This window comes from Anthonomus grandis, chromosome 4, assembly GCF_022605725.1.
Source record: "Anthonomus grandis grandis chromosome 4, icAntGran1.3, whole genome shotgun sequence".
Classification (NCBI taxonomy): Eukaryota; Metazoa; Arthropoda; class Insecta; order Coleoptera; family Curculionidae; genus Anthonomus; species Anthonomus grandis.
Window position 1 is genome coordinate 14,368,699 of NC_065549.1, and position 26,398 is coordinate 14,395,096.

General features: G+C 31.8%; 1 protein-coding gene across 9 annotated transcripts in view; it reads left to right on the forward strand.

Annotated features, from left to right (window-relative positions):
- LOC126734933 (titin) overlaps positions 1-26,398 on the forward strand; it is a 117,393-nt gene that overhangs the window by 49,182 nt on the left and 41,813 nt on the right. For all 9 annotated transcript variants that reach the window (XM_050438777.1, XM_050438774.1, XM_050438772.1 and 6 more), the window contains 8 exons: positions 3,084-3,269; positions 3,334-3,495; positions 3,549-3,696; positions 3,752-3,908; positions 24,469-24,646; positions 24,705-24,839; positions 24,898-25,219; positions 25,274-25,507. In XM_050438777.1, coding sequence (XP_050294734.1) covers positions 3,084-3,269; positions 3,334-3,495; positions 3,549-3,696; positions 3,752-3,908; positions 24,469-24,646; positions 24,705-24,839; positions 24,898-25,219; positions 25,274-25,507 — 1,522 coding nt within the window. The remainder of the gene's footprint in view (positions 1-3,083; positions 3,270-3,333; positions 3,496-3,548; positions 3,697-3,751; positions 3,909-24,468; positions 24,647-24,704; positions 24,840-24,897; positions 25,220-25,273; positions 25,508-26,398) is intronic.

Genomic DNA, 26,398 nt, shown 5'->3' on the forward strand with positions numbered 1-26,398 from the left:
TTTTATTAACTGATTCATGATTCTTGTTTAACTTTTTTTCCAGGGTTATCTAAGTTTTCTGTTTGTTGCTCATCGAGGTTTTATCGACTCTGGTACAATTCTGGATGGATTCTTTTACTACCCTTAATAATTCATCTTTCTCGCAGTTCCATTTTTCTCTTAATTTCATTTTTTTTTGTTATTTTTCTCCTTAGAACGTTGAGACTTTTATTATCTTCGATCGCTTGTCGCATTTGTTTATTTTTGTACTTTCGGCTATATTTTCTAATAGGTTTGGATATCCTCTTGTTTATATTTCTAAGTTCGTGGTGTTCTTTATTCGTATCACTTTGCATTTTTCTCCTCTCTTTCATTAATAGGACAAGCATTAGTACTATTAATGAGGATTTTGGGAGGAGGTATTTGATTTGTTTTGGCAAGGAACTTTCTGGTTTTCCTCTATAGTTTCCAGTATAATATCACTTAAGATGTAAACATCTTGGTCTGTGTCTTCCTTTTTTCTGAACTTCTTTTCAGAATGTTTATGTGTTCGTAGAACGTGTCAATGTTTAAGGTGTATCGAGGTAGGTGCGCATTTCTTTTTAATCATACGTCTTTTTTCCAAGGTCTACTTTTATTGAGGCTCTCACCATTCTGTGGTCGCTACCTGTTGAAAGCTAGTTAAAGACTGTAATTCTCTAAATATTTGCTTCTTGTCAGTGATGATAATATCTATCTCATTTTGAGTTTTTCCATCGGGGCTTTGCTATATCTATCTTCAATGATCCTTTTTGCAAAAGAAGCCATCATACCAGTTCAGTTGGAATAGGTTCTTTTCTAGCAGGAAACTAAGTAAAGTTGCACCTTGTTCCTTTTTGCTTCCCAAACCAAATTTTGTCAGTGTTGTTTCTGTAGCATCCTAGCCTTAAAGTCCCCACATATTGTGACAATATGTATTACTATGTCATTTAAAGCATATGTGATGTTATCGTAAAATTCTTCTACTTCATAGTCTTTTGGTCACTTGTCGGAGCATACACTTGCACAATTTTTAAAGTACCAGACCTACTTTTCACTGATATGATTGTTTTCGTATTTTCTGTGTATAAAGAGGCTGAAGCCTCCAGTTGTTTCAGTTTCGCTACCGACCTGATAAAACATATTATGTTCTGATTTTGGTTTCTTAAGGCTTTTTTCCCGTTGGTTTATGTGACTGACACCCACTACATCCCATTTGATTTTTAACATTTCTGTTGCCATCTCAATGACTCTTTCTTCTGTTGATAGGAATCTAGCATTCTATGTGGCGACCTTTAGCGACTGTCTAACAATTTAGTGCGATATTCTGGAAATTTTGGAAATTTTTTCCTACTCGCCTCGGGTAATACGTTATAAGATACGTACGCTCTTGCCACACGTGTTGGTCGATTTTTTCTATTCAGCCACCCATTCTGAAAAAACATCGAAGTTTTCCAGAGGAGTATTCCATAATTTAAAAAATTTAAAGAGATCAATCAAAAAAATACTGATTTCAAAATGCAAATATTGATGTTTCACCCTCACACCATCTTGATTCGACTATTAAAAATATGTTAAAATGCTAAAAGGGGTATATTTATACATAAAAACCGAAATGTACAGAATTATAATTGACATTTCATATACTACAGCTGGTCCTAAGTTGGTTTTCAAGTGCATTTGGCATATTTTGATAATTTTTTGAAATATTTGTTTTTTTAAGTTGAGTTAATGTTGGACCACCAATAAACATGTTTGTGTTTCTTCTAGGCAGTCCAAGCTATTTAAAAATAGATGATTATGTTTTGATGACCAATATACAACAATTACTCATAAAAACTTACTAAATAAGCCTGAAAAATTTAAAACATTACTTAAAAGTACTGGTATATATAAAAAATTACCTCAGAGGCAAGACATAAATATACTCCAATTATCTGGACAATATGAAAAAAGGACTTAAAAAGTATTTAAAATCCTGGCAAATATAAAAAAAAATTAAACATGTAAAAGACATTAAAAAAATACTCTAAAAATCAGCAAATGTTGAAGACGACTTTAAAATATCTTAAGAGTTTTTGGACTTATGAGGCAAAATGCTGGCCATATCAGTTAACAGACATATAAGGTCCATGGAGGTGTCTTAAGATAACTCCAGGTATTCCTAACATAGGAAGGCGTTTTATATCTCAAATTAAAGGTGAAAAACTGGTCCAGAAAATGTTAAAGACTATTTCAAAATATCTGAAGAACTTTCGGAGTTATGAGGCGAAATGTCTGGCATCAGTTAGGAGACATAGAAGGTCTAAGGAGGTGTGTATCGATGACTTAGGAAAACTCTAGGAATTCCTAACTTAGGAAGATGTCTTATATCTTCAATTGAAGGTGAAGCATTAGTCAAGCAAATGCTGAAGATCATTTTAAAATATCCTAAGAACTTTTGAAGTTATGAGGCAAAAAATCTGCCCATACGAGTTAAGAGATATTTGGGTCCATGGAGGTGTGTCTCGATGACTTAGGATAACAACATATATCAATAACATAAAAGGTGACTAAAGAAGAGTAAGAATAATATTACTATTAGATTCTTCAACTTTTGAGGGCTACAATTTTGCAAGAATTACAATGATGTTTAATAAGTTTCAAGGATTTAGTGCAATAGTTGAAAAATAAATAATTATGTTCGTTATACATAAAAGGAAAAATAATTCAAGTGACTATGATACATGAAAAATTAGTTCTGAAATAAAATAAAAAATGAGTTTAGTGATTGAAAGACATAAATATATGATGTGAAATTACTTGAAAAAATGCTCCGAAAACCTGGAAAATTTTAAAAATTATTTCAGATAACTGATATAAATAGAAATCATTATTACAACAATAACTGTGAATTTCTAAAAGAAACCTAAAATGTTTATGAAAGTTCAATGAAAATAGAAAAGCCGTCTAAAAGTTTGGAATATTCACCCACAAATATAAAGGCATTAAATGCTTTAAATTGCGGCCAAAACGACATGAATAAATAATTTAAGCAAATAATTTTAAATTATGATTGGTTAAATTCAAAATTCAAAATTTTTTAGGAGCCAGATATTCCCGAAACTCCCTCATCATCATCAGATGACATCATGTTTTTCGGCAGCTTAAAAAAACTGGCTAAAGATGCAGTCGACCAAGTCTCACCTGAATCGAAAAAAGCTGCCTTAGAAACGGTCCGGGAAGAAAGCGATAAAGGTTCTAGTACTGACATTGAAGCTTCAAATGGCAAAGTAAATACATAAATTGTGTTTTTTTATAAGATCAGCTTAATCACTCTTACGTTCTATGTTTTAGGAAAGTGAAGAATCGAAACGAGAACAACCACTTGCCATTTCATCAGTCGATTTGCCAGATGAACCGATGATTGTGGATGCTGAAGATGGCCTAAGTGAACCACCAAGGAATGAGGAACATTTAAAGTCAGCCTTAAAGACAACTACTGAGTCTACTGGTCCGGTAAGATTTGCCTTAGTCATTAATAACAGTCAAGTTTTATGGGCTGTTTTCAGAAAAGAGTATCGTTTAGAAGGAAATTAAAAGCCCCAAAAGATAAAGAACCTGAACCGGATAAGCCTAATCATGATTATGAGGAAATTGCTGTGCCAAAAGAAGAGAGTAAACCAGAAGAAATTAAGCCAGCGCAAGAGCTTCCACAAGGTATTAGTCAAGCTTTTAGTAATATAATTTTCTAAATTAATTTTCGTTGTTTTAGAAATTAATCTAGAAAAAGCAGAAGAGAAAAAACCGACTTTAATAGAGGACATGAGACAATCAATGTCAGTCGAAGAGGAAAAAAGTTATTTAGATCAGAAATTAATGAAGGACACATCTTTGGACGATAATTACAAACGATGGTCGAAAGCTTCAAGGTAAGTAAAATTTTAAATGAAATATTAGTTTTTCAATACTTTAATTGGCAAAAAAAACTTTTTTGTCAACGTAAATTTAATTAGAACTTTCTAGAAATTGAAGGTATATTGGCAACGTCGCATTACGTTACAGAGAAATTTTATTTACAGTCCGATTACTTCTGATATAAATATGAATGACAAAAATATACCAGCCAGTTTTGCCAGATCAATAATAGATAAAGCCTTTATAAATAGCATTTATTTATTTTAAATATATAATAGCAGTACCTTAACAGAAATTAGTCTAGGAATTGAAAATATAAAAGTAAAAAAAAATTATTCAAATATCAAGCTATAGGACGCAAACGTATACGAAATATGTATAAAAAAGAAGAGAAAAATACTTTTCAATTATAAAGACAATTACAATAGACCTAATTTGAAAGGAACATAAAAAAATATTATTATTAAACCTGGAATAAATTCAGAAAACGTTGTGGGCTGATTGTACAATAAACTATAGATTTGACCTGATATTACTGATGATAGGATAATAATTCCACATAAGTTTTTAAATTAAAACGTGTGTTGTCTACATATTCTTCTGTTCTCATTAATAATACAATAGTATAAAAAGAGATGGCCCTAAAAGGCTTCACAACTCTTCACACTAAAACACATACAAAATAATGAAAGGGTTTCTTAAATTTAAAAAAAAATCACGCGAAGAGGGAATATACAGGTCGTGTTATCGTGAGCTACGTATTGCCCAAAATAATGGCAACACCGCTTGGTTGCGGCTTGCAGGCGGCGAAATTTTTCGTTTTTATTTTTTGAACCGGGAGTCAGCAGACCTCACTTTGCTGTGTTACTGCACGTTGCATTAATAATTTTTGAGCGTTATTTTCGTATTTTTTTCACTATGGCTGTTTGCACCCCTTCCGAAAGAGTTCAACTAATTAAATGGTTTTATGGAGGCAATTCGGCAGTACAATTTAGAGATTTGTTTTCAGTGACATTTGAGAATAGACCGATTCCTTGTGCAAAAACGGTTTTAAATGTGGTTACAAATTTTGAGACATCTTTTTGTCTTCAAGATTGTAAAAAATGCCACACAAAACGTCAAGAACCACCTGTTGAAGTGGTCCAGGATATAGAACGGCGGAAAGAAATGGTTTGTAGTACCCTAGAAACTTCTATTCTCGAATCAACTGATTCGACACGGTCCACTAGAATTGTTGGAGAGAAACTGGGAATGAGCAATAAAACTATTGCTTGTATCTGAAAAAAATATGGGTATAAATGTTTCAAGTATTCAAAAACTCAGGAAATATTTCCTGAAGACCAATGGCGAAGAATGGAATTTTGTGAAACCATGATGGAAAAGGCAAATGAAAACGAATATTTTTCAAAAAATATTTTGTTTTCTGATGAATCTTCTTTTCCATTACATGGCAAACACAATCCTTCCATTGTTCGTTATTGGTCTCAGGAAAACGAGCACAGAAGTTTTCAGTTTCATACCCAGTATCCTCAGAAATTGAATGTTTGGGCAGGTATTTTGGGCGACAATGTTATAGGGCCATTTTTTATTGATGGCACTTTAAACGCCAAAAAGTACCTTGAGTTGCTGCAAAACCAAGTTCTTCCTGCTATTCAAATCCTACCTGATATAAACCTGGGATCGGTTTATTTTCAGCAAGATGGCTGTCCTGCTCATAACGCGGCTAGGGTAAAAGAATTTTTAACAAATACTTTTCCTAACCGCCTTATTAGTGGGACTGGCGATATTAAATGGCCTCCTAGATCTCTAGATTTGTCTCCAAATGACTTTTATCTGTGGGGTTACCTTAAGCAGACTATTTACAAGCATGAATTTAGTAGGCCAACAAATTTAGAGGAGTTGCGAAATAAAATTGTCGAAGGTGCCAATTTCATTTTACCTGAAACTCTTTTAGAGGTGCGAAATAGCTTTTACGATAGGTTAAGTTTTTGTTTAGCAAAAAAAAGGATTTATTTGAGCCTTTTATTTAAAAAATGATATGTTTTTATTTCTGATTTTTTATTATATTTTTATCAGAGTTGATATTTTATTTTTTATTAGAATAACGCTTTCATTTTCATTATGCAAAACAAGTCATATTTCCTATAAGTAACGAACGAAAAGACGATCTGTATATAAAAGAACGAGATCGATAAGAATCTCCGAATCATCTTTGCCCGATCCTAATCCATCGATGCTCCATCCTAACTCTTAACAAATATATCAAGAACCAAAGGAGGTAAAGAGCTTATTACCTGTAAAAAACATACCATGGTAAGTTTGAAACCCTATGTAATTATTCAAGGAAGTTATTGCCGATGTTAAAATGTGATCCTATTGTGTTGTTTTTTTTTGTCTTCTTCTTTTCCTTTGGTTTGTGGTTGCCTTGCCCTGAAAAAGCTAATAAGCAGAAACCAAAGAGTACCATCACAAGTCATGAAAAAGTCTTCAACAGTCTTGAACAGAAGGGATAGTCAAGGAGTCCAAACATTAAATGCAAACTGTGAGATATGGAAACGAAGAAGATAGAGGATACATGACTGTGAAGCATCTTGTAAAGCTTTTCTAAGCAGACGTAATAAAACAGTTCACACGACGTGGAAGAAAACGATTTCTATCAATTAAAGATTAAATAAAAAACACAGATATAATAGGGTTATTGATTAAAAAAAAAAACTTTAAGAAACTGAATTTATTAACAAATATCATCAATTCTATGCAAAAATCAGTAATCTTGAACTGCTTTAGTTAGATGAACTCTGGCCTCTGGGAGATTTGGTGCATTCCATTCTATGAAATGGGTTTATGCCTTAATTTGTGCGCAAAGAAAAAAATAATGGTGAAATAAAAAGTGTTTGTCGAATTTAAACTGAAACATCTTAAGATTCTTTATTCCAACGTATCTAATGTAGAGTACAGTCTTTAGCTGAGTTAGATTTTACTCCCAGGACTTCCCTTCTATATTGCATCCAATTTCTTAGGCGGTTGGTATGTGTTTGCTTTAAGAAACACCCTGGCTTTGATACATCGAAGCCACCGTTATAATAAGGTGAAAAAGACCTCCGAAGAAAAAAGAAGAACCAATTTCTTATACCACATCAACATCAGGCCTAACTTTTAAGTTTATAATGGAGACACACACGTATTTGGCTTTACTTCTCTGAGATAGACTTGGAAAGAAACACAATCAAAATATAGGACGGTTTTAAATAAACTTACCTATAGTGAACAGTATCTATATTATAATCCAACAATCCCACTTCTGAACAAATGGGAAGAATTGACAATTCAAAGAGCTTTAATCATATGTAGGAAAGAATAAGACACAGCAGACAGCAGACTTTGTATCTAAAGCCAAGAGGTTTGGTATTAAAGGCAAAGCCGGATAGACAATCCTAGGCTTACATCGAACCAAGAAAACAACAACAGTTTTGGTTTTGCTGAATATACCTAGATTTAATTTTCCACTTTCTTTAGTTTAATGTGGCGTTTTTATACTAAAGGCAAAAACGGAGTCACTTTATTGTAATGTACGCTGGTAAAAAAACACGTATTCTTCAAAGTGATAATTGTCAAAAAAATAAAAAATTGAAAAATATGTAAAATACTTTTTCCTATTTCTTTTATTATACAGGGTGTCATTGAAATGGTGTAAAAAAATTCGGGGGGTGATAGTACTCCTAAAAATTTAAAAAAAAGTTCCTATAACTATAGGGCGGAAAATGCATATTAAGGGAGTTAGGGGCACTGAAAGGGTAAATTTAAAAAACGGTTTTTTGAAATTGTAGGCTTAAAAAACGAGATAAAATTTCGAAAAAAAATCCTCTGCCATAAATTTTGACCCAAAATCAAATGGTGATACTGAAAAATAATTTGGAAAATCGGAAAGGGTAGTTTTTGCAAGGGTAGGGGGTTAATTCGTAAATAACTTTTTTAAGGTTATTTTTTTCGCAACGTGGGTTCATTTTTTAAAAACTACATACTTTTTCCTACAAAAAAGGTACTCTTGTTGCACATCGCCCAGAACGATGGTTTGGAACGATGGTTAATAACTACTTGTTTACTTTTGAAACCCCATAACTTTCATAAGTTTATGTTGTTTAACCAGTTAGCAGCCCATCAGAGCAAACTTTTTGCCTTCAATTTTCTCGAAAACCATCGTTCTGGGCGATGTGCAACAAGAGTACCTTTTTTGTAGGAAAAAGTATGTAGTTTTTAAAAAATGAACCCACGTTGCGAAGAAAATAACCTAAAAAAAGTTATTCACGAATTAACCCCCTACCCTTGCAAAAACTACCCTTTCCGATTTTCCAAATTATTTTTCAGTATCACCATTTGATTTTGGGTCAAAATTTATGGCAGAGGATTTTTTTTCGAAATTTTATCTTGTTTTTTAAGCCTACAATTTCAAAAAACCGTTTTTTAAATTTACCCTTTCAGTGCCCCTAACTCCCTTAATATGCATTTTCCGCCCTATAGTTATAGGAACTTTTTTTAAAATTTTTAGGAGTACTATCACCCCCCGAATTTTTTTACACCATTTCAATGACACCCTGTATTTCCTACATCCATGATAAACGATATTCTTGATATTATTCAATTAATTTAGTTAAATCGGTTTTATAAATTAATTAACTTAGTACACCTAGCATCGTCAATGTTGCCAAAAATTAAAACAAAACTGAAACCTTTTGATCTTTACCCACTCGCGACAAGAACTCGAGAGGTGCCAGAAACACAAATTATTGACAAGATGTTTTTGTATTTATTGGTTAATTATGAGAAAACATTAAGTTACTATTTCTGTCGGTTTGGTGTAAAAGGAGACCTCTACTGGCTGAATATTGTAAAATCAAAGAAATAATATTCAGGGCTCAACAGGAATCAGGTTTCTTACTATTTGTTAGCCTCCGAAGGTTATATTCAGAAAAACCATTTCAAGATGCTACAGCTACACATATAAAAAGCAACAATAAACCCGCATAAAATTAACAGTCCTATATAACAGGTCAATTAAGCAGTAAAGAATCAAACAAAAAAACAAATCCCAATTATTTATTCGGATATTTGGCACAAGTTCAACACCTTAGCCTTTGAGATTTAAAAAGTCCGATTGCATTCGCGATCCTGGTATTTCCTAATGGACTTAATAACATGGTTATGCGAGTTATTTTTATAATCTATGATCTAATGTTTGTTTTATCGTCTTATGCTGAGACCTTGTTGCTATATAAATATTGTTTTATTATTAAAATGGATGTAATAGATGTTTTTGATTTCATTAAGCGACAACTCAATTAAATACAACAAGCCAATTCATTATGAATAAATTATATTCTATTTAAAATATAAACTATATAATAATATAAATAATAAAATATATATATAATAATATAAAATGATATAATATAAAACTATATAATATTAAGTATCTCATTTTTAATAACTCTCTCTCAAAGCCAATTTAAACAGTGGTTTTGAGAGAGAGTTAATAACCTCCACTTCTCTATTACTTTAGATGTACATAATCTTCCAACTATGCTTGCAGTACGTCATTTTCGTGCAATTTTGATTAAGGTGGAATTTCCTCTACACCACTGTAACGAAAATATTTTAAAGACTCAAAAAAAAGTTGCATCATTCTTAATAATATTTCTTCAAGACGAGAACTCTGGCATATTTTAAAAATTTCCGTTTTCTACTTTTCAAAGTTGTACTGTCCCAATAACTGAAGCCACAATAATTATTTATTTCAACATTAAGCGAATTTGAACTCCAAACCTTTTGTAATTTAATAAGACTAGTGATTTCAAGTTCTTCTCTTGCTATTAAAAATTCTATCCAAATATTTCTATAAATTATACGGACTATTGAAAATTAATGAATTTCAGTATTACTTTTTAAGATTGTACTGGCCCAATGACTGAATCCAGAATAATTATTTATTTCGTCGATTTATTTATCAATTAAACTCAAAAGCCACCAAAAAATTATTCTAATTTAAGAAAATAATTTTTTCGGTTGAAACTGATTTTTTGTTGTTAAGGAGTCTTTGTATCCACAAAACTTACTATTTGGTGTAATTTATTAATGGTGATATCATCCGACTTTTTAAAAATGGGTTTCCACTTGAGGCTAAATTTTTTAATAAAATAATTCTGAATTCTTATAGCCATATTCAGAACTAAACCATTGGCTTATTTAATTAACAATTTTCAGAACACCATAATTTTTATTGATGCAATGTATCCAAGGAGAATTAAATAACTTTGACCAGATGGTTGGCTTACAAGAAATTGTTAATAAATTCCCCTAATTGCCAGGTGTATAGTCGATGAGGGGTAACTAAAACCAAGTATTGGTAATCACTAGGTTTTCTTCCTGGCAGGATTGTACCAATATATATCTTTATAGATTGCAGATTGCCTTGCCTAGACCATATTTTCCAACAATATTCTTCTCCTATATTACCATTGAAATCATTTATGATTATACTTAGTTCACACGGTTTGGTATACCTGAAAAGTTCTTCAATTTGGCTGTGGAAGTTTATCAGCTGCGGGAGTATATACTTGTATTATGTCATTGTCTGCATGATGCGACTTTAATTTAATTAGCATTGCTCTATCAAAATATGTAATCAACGTAACTACTAATTTATCAGTTCTTTGTGATAAGATTATAGATACTCCATTGTTTTATTGTAGATTGTTATTACCTAAATAGTACAGTGCATAAAAGTTTGACTGGGTTCTACCATAATTTGGCCATCTCACCTCACTGACCCCAGGAACGTCCAGTTTCAGCCTTTGCATCCCTTTGGTCGCATTATCACGTTTACCTGTCCTGATTCTTCAATATAAGTGTGTGGTAGATTCATGGAATTATTGCGGATTTATTGCTAACCGAAAAACGATTAAGTAATTGCAGAGAATAAAATGCCTGAAATTTTCAAATTAAAAAAAAAGACCTAAGAAGGAACGGTTCCAGAGAATTCCCAAAAAGATTCCATTAGTTAAAAGTTGTCCTGCTTGTCATCCCTTTAAAGAAAATTACACTTTGGTTTCTTCGATCACATTGCAGGCCTTGTGCTTTCAGTTTTGCAAGAATTTTACTATTGTTCTTGTGAAGTAAAAAACTTTTAACCAGTAAATGAATTGGAATTATTATTTATTACATGGGCTATCAAAAATCAACTATATTCTCTATGTTTTAGTTTAAGATTTTATTAGAATTTTTTTCTTCTTGTTCTGAGCTAGTAAAATTTATACTAATCCGATGTCATGTATCTTTTAGTTGCTTTTTCTGGATTTTGACTTTATTTTAAAGCAAATTAGTATTAGTATTAAGAAAACTCAGACATGAAACGTCTTGTACTACAGATTAATTGAACTCTTTTATTAGTTTTTGATTATTCATTTCCAGATTTTTTCAACAAAATTTTTAAATTTATGGTATTTTCAAATGCTTCCTTGAATTTGGTGTGTTTTATGATTATGAAGTCCTTTTCTATATCGATCTGTAGGATACCTATTTAAATGTATATTTCGGATTGTGAAGAATCAGATGTCAAAAACCATAATATATATTTATTTAGATCTTCTTTTCGTTATCTCGTCAACCGAGAATTGGTTTGTTCCATCTCCAAAAAACAAAATTGTTCAGGAGAGCCAATAAAAAGTTATTCATGAATTAATTTGACATATTTAGTTATTATGGTTCTAAAATATGCTTTTATAACAAGAATATATTTAACTAAATTAGTTTTCATATACAGTGTCTGTAATAATTAATATTTACCTTAGGAAATAAGCAAAAGTTAGTTGGAGGTAGAACAACATTCTTAACAACCCTCTGGATAAAAATATTACCGAGAAAAGGTGTTTGATAGCAGCTCTGCATCAACTTTTTCTTTTAATTTTATATTTTATAGGTTATCAATAAATAAATAATTATAAACTTTTTATAATATGTTTGATAATTTATTAAATGGTTAAACGCAATACAATAATGTAAAAAACACTATTTTATCGTGAAATAATATTAACTTTATTCAATTAAAAATAGGTCGTACATTTTTACAGGTAAACATGAACATAATAACTACTTATCATGTAAACTTATCGGAAATAAACTGCATTGATTATTGAAATTAAAAATTTAATGCTAAAGATGTTAAATTGGCAAATTCTAAAGATTTTACTTAAAAACTAATTTTCTAATACTAAACTAAACTATGTATTAACTTTAACAAGCTTTTACTTTTTATTCGGACCTTTTTTTAATTTGAAGTTTTTTAAAATTGTGTGTTCATAGTATTCTCTATCTTCTACAGCCATTGTATTTAGCATGGAAGACTTTTTCTCTTCAGAGAGGGAATTTGTCATTTTTAATGGAGGTGCATTGAAATTAAACTTATTTTGTGTTTTTTGACCATTAGGGCGTAGTTTTATATTGCACTGTAAATTGCACGTGTCATAGTCATAATCAGATTCAAAGCTATTCCTATATTTAATGCAATAAATTTTTTTTTCGTAAATAATATTATTGATTTTTGTATATGGGATTGTATTATACTTTATATTTGAAACTTTTAGGAACATAATTTTTATAGCATAAAGAAGTCATTTGCAATATTTTAAACTTCATTTTTCGTTGAGGTAATTTCGTTAACAATCTTATTAAAGAGAGTGGACTATGAATATCCAAATAACGCAAATGTTTTTCAATAACACTATGTGCGCAATCAACCTCCTGAAGAGTACTGTGACCTGGCTGGGAGAACTTCTGTTCTATTTCAATTACGTTATTAGAATTCTAGAAAAAATTTTGTAAAGCATAGGACATATGGAATTTTTATTCTGAGGGACGCAACTATCCGACCATAAAATTATTTTTTGTATACCTTTGTTATCGATTGTCAGTTGAGTCAGAATTCGAATTAAAGCGTTGGCCAAATCTACACCTCCACGGCCAGTCATACCCTCATTCCACACACTACAATATACTCAATTGTTTAGGTTACAATATGCTGTCAAATTATAACAATTAAGTTTTCTTTTATAAAAGTGTGATGAAACATTTGATTTTGGAAGATATTTTGAAAAATATTTTGAAAGAGAAAAAACATTTTCTAGATCAAAAGTAACAACTGCGGTATATTTATCTTTGATTTGTCTATCTTTTTCTATTTCATTTCTAGCCAAATTTTTATTATTTACATGGGTTTCATATTCTTGGATTTCTCCGTCCGAAGGGTTGACCTATAACTTAAATTCTGCGCACTTATCGCAAATATCTTTCTTTGGTTTATGAAACGCAATGTTAAACTCGTAATTAAAAATATGGGAATAAATATTAAATTTAACGGGATTATTAACGGTCAGACAATAAAGATTGTACATTTTAGACAAATTTAAATTAGTCTTTAAATATTCTTTTTCTGAGTTAGCTCGGCAGTAATGTAAATTGACTTTGGGAAATGATTGTATATGAGCTCTGACCTCTTCTTTTTGAGCATCTGGTATAACTTTTTTTTGATTTTTACCCTTTAATGGTGATCTTGGTAATCCGGTTTCCGCATTATTAACTTTAGAAAAATAATAATAGATCCTTTGTGAGCTAATATTCAAGGTACCTAAAAAAAAATCTTTACACACACGAGTTAATTTTTCCCCCACTTGAAGAAAATATTCAAAAGAATAAGTTTTTCTATTACTTTGACCGCGCTTTCGAGCCTTTAGATTTGTAGTAACATATTTGCTATAAAAATGACTTTTTTTAGTATCTGACAGTTTCCAAAAAGATTCATGAATAAGTTTTCTATCATCAATGGTAAAATTCGAAGAACCATTAAATTTACAATTTCGTCGCTTACAACTATATTTTACAATTTTTTGCAGATGAATTTTTCCCTTAATATCCACATATTCCTTACCTGCTTCTCGCTTCTTTTTTCGTTCATTCATCGCCCAACTGTCAGGGTTGCGAGACCTCTTTCTTGTAATTTTTGGCTTGGTTTGGGTTGGGTTAAGAGGACAAACGTTTTCAATGTTCATATTATTTTCTTGAGGTTCGAGTTGCTTTTCTTGAACTGGATTATTCAGTTGTTGGTCTCCATCATGATGTGGTGAAGTTGCATAGATAATCGTCTACAAATTCAGTATCAAATTCATCAATATTAAAATTTTCGGCAGCATTATTTGTGCCTCGATTTGTATCGACCGTTTCGAATCGAAAATTTTCCGTTTTACCTTGTCTGCACCAGGATTGTCAGATTCCAAGTATTTATTTGTAGATCTTGTGCCGGTACTCAGAATTTCATCCATCAACCTTTAATTTTTTTTTTAATCTAACTAATAAAATAAGACACTCCAACAACCTGTCAAAACAAAAAAATCAATATGGTCAAAACTTGAACAAGTGGTTTGGATTGCCTAACAGATAACTTTATTCTAATTAATTAATTAAATACATTTTTTAACACATAATATAAAATACAAACAATTTAATAAAATACATTTAAAAAATATTCAATTTTATAAATAAAAAATAAATCATAATGTTTCAGTTTTTGAGCAGTGTTTTATAAAATTATTAGAAATAATGTGAGGTTATGTTCATTAAACTATGCGAACCAAATAAGTTTATTTTCCTTTGAAAAAAGAATACTTCTAGATAAATTGTACTTACCCGAGAGTGTTTGGGAAATCAGATCTTTCCCCACCCACATGGTGAACTAAAACGGCTGCTAAAATCACTCATAATAAATTGTTTTTGCGTATAATAATAAAGCCCGTAAACACTGTAACGATCTATTCAATAAACCATTTATAGGTTGAAGTAATCTTTACGGACTGTGCGTATAAAGCCTCTCATTGGTCAAAATGGAGATAAAACAATCTGCGTTATACGGTAGCGTGGAGATAGCACAAACATTAAACTATTGGACATAGAATAATCTAATAGTATCTTAAATATGTTTATAGCGGGATATAGAGTAGTTTATTTCCTTATTGGGTAGCATATAGCTTGAAATACTCTGGATATAGAACAAACCAATTCTCGGGTGACGATCTATTTCTTAATTAAACTTAATTAATCTTGATTTTTATAAGAAAATTAACTTCTTACTGAAAACCCATTTTTCATTGTCAAGAAATATTTAATTCCACAAAAACTTACTGTTTGGTGTAATTTATCAATGGTGATATCTTTTGATTTTTTAATAATGATTTTTTTTTTTACGTACTAAGTTTGGATTCTTGTTGCCAAATTTGAAATGAAATTACTGGGTTATGCAAGAAACGATTTCCGGAACAAATCGGTGTTTACTTTACAAATCTATTGATGCAAGAGATCCAAGAAGAATTAAACAACTTTGAGCAGATGATTGGCTTTTAAGAAGTTATGAGTTAATTCTACTGGATTATTTGTTATGGGCTTATGTTAATTCATTGGTATGCGTGAACAGACCAAAGACATAAGGGAACTTAAAAAATCCACATAGAGCGTTACATTCTTGGAATTAAGGCAGATTTATTGCATAATCTGACCTAAAAAGAAGGTTCATCGAATTCGCACTTGCATTAGTACTTGTAGAGCATAAATTGGATGAACATTTTATATTAAAAAAAAAAGATAAGAAGGAGCATTCTTCCTTCTTCAGAGAATTCCCGAAGAGAATCTATGAATTTTATTAAAAGTTGTGCTGTTTATGATTATGAACTCTTTTTCTATGTCGATCTGCAGATCCCCATTTAAGTCAATATTTCCGATGGTGAAGGATTACGTATCAAATAAACCAGCGCTTATTGCGGAATCTAAAACTTTTTTTCGGCTCTTCTGAATTTACTTTCTTATTAACTCTTTCATAGCATGAGAAAAAATGAAAACTCCAAGTCTCAGTCTCAAAATATCTTTTTAATTTATCAGGTAACATGTTTCGCTAATAAAGCATCATCAGACCTACAATAAACAGAAAAACACACGTAACTACAATAAAACCTTACACTAAAACAAAGTTAAATATTAAAAATTAATTAAAATTACCTTATAGCTAGATGACCTGCTAAGTATTGACAAATAAAATTTAAATCTGAGAATACCCACATATTTTGTAATAAAAACAATAACACGGCACAAAAATTCAACAAAAAATATAAAAAGGGAAAAAACGTGACAGGTGTAGTATTTGAACCCACGCTCTAAAGTTGATCTCGGTGAAATACCAGACCGTTAACCACTCGGCCAGCCCTGCTTATAAATATTAGAGTCAAAGGCATATATGCGTATCGTGAGCAGAAGCAAGAGGTTAGATAAGATTATTAAAGATAAGTCCTGGCTCAAAGGTGAAAACATCATTAACGCATGTCAAATTTGGCCTCTTTTTGGCTTTGGTGATTTCCATTTTCTCCAAGAGATCCAACTTTCTACTCTTAGGGCACTCGTGAACAATGGAAACATTTTCAGGGACGGAAAAACTATGACGCGTTGATAATAAATGGTTAGCAGACTTAGTTTCTGTGGTGTTGGTGTCCCTGAACTTATTAACGAGGCTAAGGTGTTCCTGTACCCTTGTGGATACTCTCCTTCCTGATTGTCCCACATAAACAGCAGGGCAATCCTTACAATTAAGACAATATACACCCAATTTAGATAGAGGATCAATTTTATCCAACGTCTTTACTAGGTTCTTTCTTAGCGAGTTAGTCGTTTTGAAAGCTATGGAAAGGCTGAAAGGCTTAAAAAATTTTGCAAGTTGAGAAATGCCGCCGAAATAACTAAGGCATCTAAAATTATTATTGTTGGTGATGTTGTTCGGTGGGTGGACGATGTGATAGGACAGTTTATATTTATTATAAAATTTGTAATATAATTTGTTCAAGCTGTAAAGTGAGAAATTATTGTTTACAGCAATTATTTTTATAATATTATGTTCTTTTTGAAAAGCGTCTTTGGACAGAGGTAATTAAAATAAACGGTAGAACATTGAATTAAAGGCTGCATATTTGTGTTGATAAGGGAAATTGGAGTTAAATTGGATTATATTATCTGTTGCAGAAGGTTTGCGATATACTTCAAAAGAAATACTGTTATTATTTCGGTATAAAAGAAGATCTAAAAATGGTAATTTTCTGTTTGTCTCTCTTTCCAGCATAAAAGCGATCTGATTATGAAGGGAGTTAATAAATGACAAGAAATCCAATAAATCATTCTCGCCACTAACCCACAACACGCACATATCGTCCACGTACCTTTTGTAAGCTCTCAAAAAGCCCGCAAAACGATTTTTGATGATTTTCTCCTCCAAGTGACTCATGAAGACCTCGCTCAAAAATGATGAAAGACAAGAACCCATGGCGAGACCAGATTTTTGCCTAAAGAATTGATCATTAATTTTGAAGAAATTCTATTCCAAAACTACTGATAAAAGGTGGATAAGATTATCTACCACCAGTTTTGGGAAAGTACTATTATTGTTTAGCAGGATCTCAATCAATGTTAAACAATCTGACGAGGGTATGCTAGGGAACAAGTTCTTTACATCTAATGGCATTGTTTGAAACATCTATTTGCTTTAGATAATTGGCAAATTCAATTCAGTTTTTTTTAATGGAGAATTCATTCCGAAAACCAGTTACTTCTCATGTATTGTTAAGCCAAGGGGATAATTTGTAGCAAGGAGAGTTTACGAAGGAAACTACTGGTCTCATCGGGTTCTTCTCCTTATGAATCTTAGGTAAGCTATAGAGCACAGGAGTACGTGGGTTCATAGTGTATAGGTTAGATTTAGTGGTGTTAAAGTATTCCAGAGTTATAAGACATCGATCTAGAGAATTCTTAAGTTTTGAGAAAAAACTAATTGTTGGATCTCTAGTAATAGCCACGAAGTCGTCAGTCGATAGCAATTTCATCACTTTAGCCACATAGTCGAGTCTATTCATGACTACCAAACAAGAGCCTTTGTCTGCTCTGGAAAGTAGAAGATCATGCGTTTCAATTTTGTTTTTAACAGAATTAAGGTGTTGTTTGTTGTAATTATTAGGGACAGAGTTATGTCTCTCAGAGTTAAGAAAATTAATCATTTTTGATCGTAAAATGTTTTTGTTAGGAATATTAACAGACTGATGTTCTCAGCCTCCACTGCCAGGACCTCTCTAGTGTTTTTTGTTGCGAAAAATTAAATTTTAAATTTAAATTTAAGATCTTTGCCTTCTCGAGGGTAAAAGAAACCTTAGATAAATTAAGGAAACGTTTATGAAACAAGTTACTATTGCTCTTACCCGCATCTTTCATAGCATATATTTTTTTAAATTTTAAATGACTACCATTAAAAAATAAATTAAAAATTTTAATATAAAAAATATGAAATATAATTTTTTTTTAACTAACGTTGTAAAAGAAAAATCACATAACATTGAACGGATTTAAACCCGCAATCATTTGCATCTAAATCGGATAGCATAACAATTACGATTTAATAATACTAATGATTTAAAATTCTACTTTTGCCATTAAAAAATTTGTTCAAATTATTCATTTCTATTCAATACATGAACCATCGTACTAACGAATTATTTTGTACGTATGTTAGTTTTTAATATAAAATATTTTTCACTCTGAGCTCTAGAATAGTAAAACTTATGTACTAAATTAAGTCTAATGTACTTGTTTCTTTAATTTTTTTTTGTACATTGGCATAAACACAAAAGTTTGTTTATTCGACCTTCCTGGTTTTATGTACCACACATAAGTTTTATTCGTATCGATTCAGTGATACACGAATACCGCGACAGAGACCAGGCTGCCAAAATACAGGGACAAATATTAAAAATAGTCACTCGAAAACGCCGAAAGCGAATCTAACAATAGCAAAAACCCAAAATAGCCCAGTGGATCGGCGGTTTTTGAAAGGCGCGTTTCTCACATAATCCAGTCCCACAGAATGTCGGATATTACGCGAATCCGAAAACAAATTAACCCGTGACATAATCAAATTATATTTTGTGCGATGAATTATATATAATTAATTAAAAAAGATTCCAAGTAAACAGGAATGGAATCTCAACGAATCGGTGGTCCTACGATCCGTCGCTCGTCTTTTTCCGGTCAAACCGGAACCAATCGATCGCTTTCCGAAGGTAACCGACGGATACCGAAGAAAGCCGACGTTTCGCGAGAAAGCTCGACTGGGTCGAGCGTGACGTCATTGGACGTTCGGTGCGCATGTCAGTATTATAAAAGTGATGCACTGTTGCCCGACCGTAGGGTTAATGCTACTAAACGCCCGGTTAGCTTTCCCTTTAGCAATAATAATAAAGAAAATAATATCCCTAATACCGTGATTAGGGAGAGTAACGGCGCAGTAGCGAAGAGTAACGGGGCAGTTTCAAAATCTGTTCATTTTAGGTAACACTCATTCATTATTTTTTCTATCCAGTTCTAGATACTTTATAAGCTTCAAACAGAGAAAATCTGTTATTTGCCAAATAGCTCCAAATTTGTATCAAAAATTAAAAGCATAATTAAACAACAATTAAAATATATTAAACAATAATTAAAACATATAAGTATGGCAGAAATACATTTATTTCGTTAAAATGGAGTTGAGCATCAAAAATTATCATTTTAAGCTTAATTAAATATATTTTGAAATTATATTTAAGGCCAATATACATAATTCTCATTAGCAACTCATTCCCTATATCAAAAAGCCTTTAATGACATAATTATAACTAAATTGTGTACATATAAACAAAAAAAATAAATTCTTATTTTAGTCCGTCTCTTTAACATATTTTTGCTAATGCAAATAAGTAATTTATTTTAAAGTCGGTTGAAAAACATATAAGCCAGGAAACTAAAACGTTAAAAATGTAGTTTTTCGGATATCTCCGAAACTTATCGGGATTTTGGAACTTTTTTAATGATTTCGCAATTTTTTCGCTCTCTCAACTGAAGAACCCAATTTCTTTAATCAAAAAAGGCCTTAATGAAGCATATTGAAATACAAAACTACAATATTCCTATATTGTTTGAATTATTGCTTACAATTTTTATATTGATACATTGATCTATTAAACATGTGTCTTCGAATGCAAATGTGTAATTTATTTAACTTTTACCCCAATGTGAACTTTCCCTCATACTAAAGGAACAGAAATATTATTGAGAAGAAGTCTGTGATAAATTTTAATAATTTCTATAATACATAATTTATTGCTGCAGTTTTACAATAATTATTAATTGAGTTCAGAGCGCTCTTACTATCTAAAAATTACAAATCGTTTTTTTTTTCTGTATAATTTTCAGCAGTATTTAAATGCCTTCTAAATTGCTACCAGTTCAGCTGTCTAAATTGAGGGTTCATCCGGTAATCCAATTTGTTTATTGAAGTTATTATTTGTTATAAAAAGTCCTATTGGAACTGAGTGAGTCATCTGTAAAAATCTGTTCAATATTTCTTTAGTTTTTGTCAATGTTTTCCAGGAGTTGATTTAGCAATGAATTTATTTTGATGTTAGTTTTATTTTCTATTATTATTTTCGGGATTTTTTTATATCGATTTGATAGATGCAAAAAGTGGAAGATTGATGTATTTTATCCTTAATTTGCGTTAGCCGTAAATAACTTGACACTAGTAAGGGAATTTTCTTCTTTGACCAGTATTTATTAGTATCGATCTAAATTGACAATTCATTAGCTTTATTGAAAAATATTTTTTTTGTTTTGGTGACATTCCGTAGCGTAAAATACACTTCCATAATCCATTATTGACTTGACAAATGATTTGTAAAAAATCAAACATATGTTAGGGTGTACTCCCTATTTATTGTGTGAAAAGGTTTAATAATATTTAACCCGTTTTCCATAGTTTCCATAATTTCCATTTTCTGTCTAAGTATAGGCCCAGATACCTTACCGAAATCTTGTAAAACACAAGATAAAAACAAAAATGCAAACTTATAGATTATTTTAACGTGTCCATAATTTTCAGCTTAATAAAATCTCATTCTTTTAATTTTAGAAAGGCCAACTTCTATCTCCTTTAGGACTCGATCCTTGAAGCTGACTGGTCTACTGTGTAGTTATCCTCTAACGTTAATGATGCATGTGGAGCCCTATATGATATATTGAATGGCATATTTGCCACACACATTCCTCTTAAGCAGCAACCTAAAAAAAGATTTCCAAATTATTATTCTCGAGAATTGATTAAGAACATTTATAGAAAAGAAAAGGCTTTCAAGGACTTTAAAATGTACAATTCTCCATTCTTTCAAAATAAATTCCATTCTCTTATCAAACTACAAATACGCAATGAATGTAAGTTGTATATATCAAACACCGAAAGGAATATTTCTTTGGACCCATCTAGCTTTTGGAATTTTATTGGTTCTAAGAAGGCTGGCACCAGGATTCCTGGTATGATGAGGCTACCCGATGACGTGGTAGTTAAAGACCCACAAGACATAGTTGATGCTTTTGCACTGTTCTTTGGTGAGGCATTTATACAATCAAATTTCATTAACCATTCGTCGACGTCTGATAATGTGCCCCACTTTGACATTTCCAACGTTGATGCTTCCCAGATTATTTTGGCTAGTAAAAAACTCAAAAATAAGTTAACATCTGGTGTAGACGGTGTACCTAGCTTCTTGGTTAAAGATTGCATTGGTGTCCTGGCTGATCCGCTGACCTACATTTTCAACTTAATACTGTCAACAGAACAAATTCCTGAAATTTGGAAGACTGCTATTTTAAAAGCTGGGGACTCTGATCAAATCGTGAACTACAGGCCAATCTCATTACTCTGTAACTTCTCAAAAATTTTCGAAATTATCCTGAATCGGTCGCTATTTAGTCAAGCAAAAGAACTCATTTCTGTAGACCAGCATGGATTTTTTAGCGGGCGACCTTGTGTTACTAACTTATCCTGTCTGTTTAGCCACATCTGTAAATCACTTGATGTTAATACTCAAGTCGATGTTATTTATACCGACTTCCAAAAAGCCTTTGATCGGATAGATCACTATATTTTGCTGCATAAATTAACTGACTATGGTTTTTCAGGGAGATTATTTAATTTATTTCATTCCTACTTGTTTGGTAGATCTCAATATGTTGAATATGAGGCTGATCTTGGTATCACCTGTGACTCTGAATTTACATTCGTTCTACACTTCAAAAACATAGTACTCAGTCAGCCCTGAGAAGGCTTGGGTTCATAATTAGAAGTTCTCAGAGTTTTACTTTGGAATCTACATTAAGACTGGTTTTCTGTTGCTTTGTGAGATCAAAACTGGAGTTTGGCTGCATTATATGGAACCCGCTCTATCAGAATCATGTTGGTCTCCTTGAATCTGTTCAGCGTAGATTTGATAAGTTTTTGGCCTTCAGGCAGGATGGCATATATCCGGTAAGAGGGTTTGATCATCGGCAATATTGGAACGCTTCAATCTACATCCATAATCAGAAGAATGATCTTTTCTGTAAAATTCCTGCATGGGTTACTGAATGGATTCATTGATAGTCCTGTACTTCTTTCTGGTGTACGTTTCATGGTGCCTAGGCTTAATGCTAGACATCCCCTAGCATTCTTTCTGCCAAGGCCTTATACTAACATCCTGTTGAAATCGCCACTATATACAATATGCGCTATATTTAATCGGATCTGTCACATGTGCGATATAAATTTCTCTCCGGTTCATGTGATTGTCGATATCTTGGTGGATCATTACTCTTGGGATTATAGTTAGTAGGTATATTGCAGTTAATTTAATTTAATTTTGTTGAATATGTGATTATCTTGTTAAACTTTTATAATTGGGTTTTTATATCATATTAATAGTTATTTGTTCTAAGTTTTTGGATAACAATTGAGATTGTGACTTTACTTTACTTTTTTTCTTTTCTTTTCATTCTTATAGGTTTGTTTGTGTGTGTGTTTTTTTAACTATATTTTTCATTGCTTTGCAACTGTTTCCTGTTATTGGGCAAGTTGCCTATTGGAAATAAAGGCTTATTATTATTATTATTAATAGGTTTGTTCTAGCGTATATCTTTGGATGGTTTAACACCAGTTTATTGTACTGCTTTGGTGCGCATGTTCAATCCGCAAACTGGTAACAAACGGTTTTTTGCTAGAACGCTTTTACGTCGGGAAAATCAACGGCAAATTTCATATCAATGGTCAAATAAGCTTTTCTGCCTTGTTGTTTGCTTTTATAATTTTGAGGTTCAAAAAATACTCTGTTAAGATTTTTGAGCAATAACATGACTTAATTCTCGACTAAGTCTAAAATGCTCAATAAATTCTGTATTATTATAGAGGGGTCAGTAACATCAACATAAGCTTAATTTTTGGACTGCTTTGCATAATGGAAGAAAAACTCACAATCATCATCATCTACCAAGCCGGAATCAAAAAGAATGTTGTTCGTATCCGAATCAAAACTTGATGAGTCTGACATCATACATTAGATATTAGATAACTAACAAATAGAAATTTGATTTTAATAATAAAAAAATACTCTATTAACCATTAATGATAAAAAATTCTCCAGTCAACCTTTTATTAATTGCACTTGAAGGAACATAACGTACCTATATTGTATATTCACTGATTTTCTAGTCTTTTTTAAGCTTGTTCCTTTTATAGCCAACTCACAGCCCAAATTTATGATAACCTCAAATAAAAAAAAAATATAAACAAATCTACTGCGGAAGTCACAAACTGAAAATCATAGCAAAATCCGTAGACTCTTTTGACAGTTTCTAGCGAGTTCCCAAATCAAAATTTACATTCGCTAGAACGCTCGACTAGTAGATTCAAACGAGCGATTTGTGTGCTTGAACGCCATCAGGAAAATGCGCATGCTTCTGATAGTTTCCAACCATTTGAAATTGATGCTAGAACAAACTTATTAAATGCCTAAAATTTTTAGCTGTGTTAACATTAATAAAAACACACCGAGAATATAAGCGGTATCAACTTACTTTTTTTCATTGATTTTAATAGAATACCCTCTATCTTTGTGGTTTTTTCAATTCTCCAAACAAATCTTATTAGTAAAAGAGAAGCTGTTTTTTTGACTAACTACAATAGTTTTAAGGTAATGAAATATAATATATAATATAATAATAATGAGATATACAGTCATTGCAGCGGCTACTTTGTTCATCTGTCGCCACTCATTTTGGCCATGTTATCGTTAAGGTGAACGTTCGTTTGCGGGCACAGACAGAACGCGTTGGTTGAACACTTTTCTTTTTTAACACATGCGTATTTCGCTTTTAAAGACGTATCTTAACCATCCATAGGCCGCCAATCCAAGGTTAACCCTTCTGTGCAGTTCACATGTCTGATTTAAAAAAAAAATATTATGTACCACGCTTTTTTGGGATACCCTGTATCAACCAAACTAATTTTAAAAAGTAGCCCCTGTAACTTAATTAGCATTCCCCCCATTAAACGTTTTTTCCGTTTCAAGGCAACCTGTATATTATAATAGTTCGGAATATTTATTTTAGTGACCATGAATATGAATCAGTGGATCCACCAGATGACGAATTATTTATTGCACCTGTCATATCTCCAGAATTACCAAGTGCCGCAGTGATCTCTGGCGAAAGCGGTCCAAAGTTGATCATCAGCGCAACAGAGATTTTAGATAAACCCGTTGAAGAGAAGAAAAGGGCATTTTTCCATGTAAGATACGATGTTGTTATTAAATTATTATTTCATTATGAATCTTTAATTGAATTAGATTGGAAAGTTCGGCAAAGATAAGGATAAAAACCACGAAGGCAGTTCTAGCGAGACTCAGTCGAGATCAAGTCAAGTGCAAGATATACCTGAAGTGACTGAGCCGAAGAAACCTGAGGGACCAAATAAATTCCAGGTTTGATTGTAAAGAATTTTTATTTTAGCTTTGATATCAATGGGGAATTTTATTTCAGTTGGCATTTAAACAAGGCACCGAACAGCTCAAAAACAAAACTAGCGAACTAAAAAACAAGATCCACAACATCCACGTGCCGAAGCCCAACATAACGATGCCAAAAGCGCCTGAATTCAAAAGACCCCATTTCAAAAAACCCGAGTTTAAAAGACCGGACCTTAAACGATTTAAAATCGAAAAACCAAAAATTAACTTGCATATGCCAAAAATACCAGACACCGCCACATTAAGGTTTAAGAATATCAGTTTGCCCGGTAGTCGTAAGACGAGTGAAACGAAAACCATCGAGAGGCGACAATATTCGACTGAATCCAATGCGGGTTAGTTAGTTCAAATTAGTAAAATACTCTTGCATCTCATTGTTTTTTTTTTAGATGCTTCAGAGGAACAAACCAAGCGACACAAGTTTGACCTCAGCTTCGGCGGTACCTTTCCGCGGTTTAAGAAAACAAAAAGAACTGAAGTTGTTGCTTTCGCTACAATTCCAAGGAATAAAATTGAATCGGAGAAAAGTACCACCTTAAGTAGTGAAGGCAGTAGTAGTGTTAGGGTACCTTTGCATTCTGAAGACTCTATGGATCCAGAAGATAGATTAGCTCTTGAGGAAGGTAAGTGATATTAGGATGATAATGCTTAACAAGCAATCTTATTAAAATACCCGTTTTTAAAAGTTTTTTAGCTTTTGTGCTAACATTCTTACATACAGTGAGGGATTTTTGGAAGTTATGTGTTATTTAAATTTGTAAACTAAATTTATATTTTAAAATATTTGTATCAGATATGTATATTGCTATCATCCTTGAGATTTATAATATATAGAAATAAAAAAACAACTTCAGTAAAATAAAGATAAAATTTTAAAAGTCAATAAACCTAATTTATATCAGGTGACAAAAGTATTGGCACATTTAATTCCTAATGTGAAAGATTAGGCCGCTTAATGATAAAGAATTTAAATAAAATTAAACAAATATTTTAGGTTATTAACCAATACGAAAATAAACGTAGGTGATTTTCGTTATGCAGATTTTAAGGCAGTAAATTGTTAAAATGAGTCGTTAGTCAAGAAACCACGGAATCTGGACGTAAAATTATTATAACCCTTAAAAGAGGGTAACTCCTTCCTATTCAGCTATTGCACAAATAGTTAAAAAAAGTCGGTTTGCTGTGCGAAGTGTCGTAAAAAGGTTTGAAAATGCCGAAAATTTTAAACATAAACCTAGAACTGGACGGCTGTCAAAATTTTCAGAGTAAAAGACAGCATTAAAAAAAATCTGCATATTACTGCTTCTGAAATTAACTCTATGTTAGTAATAGAAGAAAATATAGTTGCGCATCCAAAAACAGTCCGCAGTGTTCATAGAGCTGGATACAGTTCAAGAGTTTGCTAGGAATAAGCCTTTAATAAATAAAATAAATAGGAAGAAGCGTGTTGATTTTGCTACTGCATACTTCCATTATGATCACTTGTCTTGGGATAAGGTAATACACTCAGACGA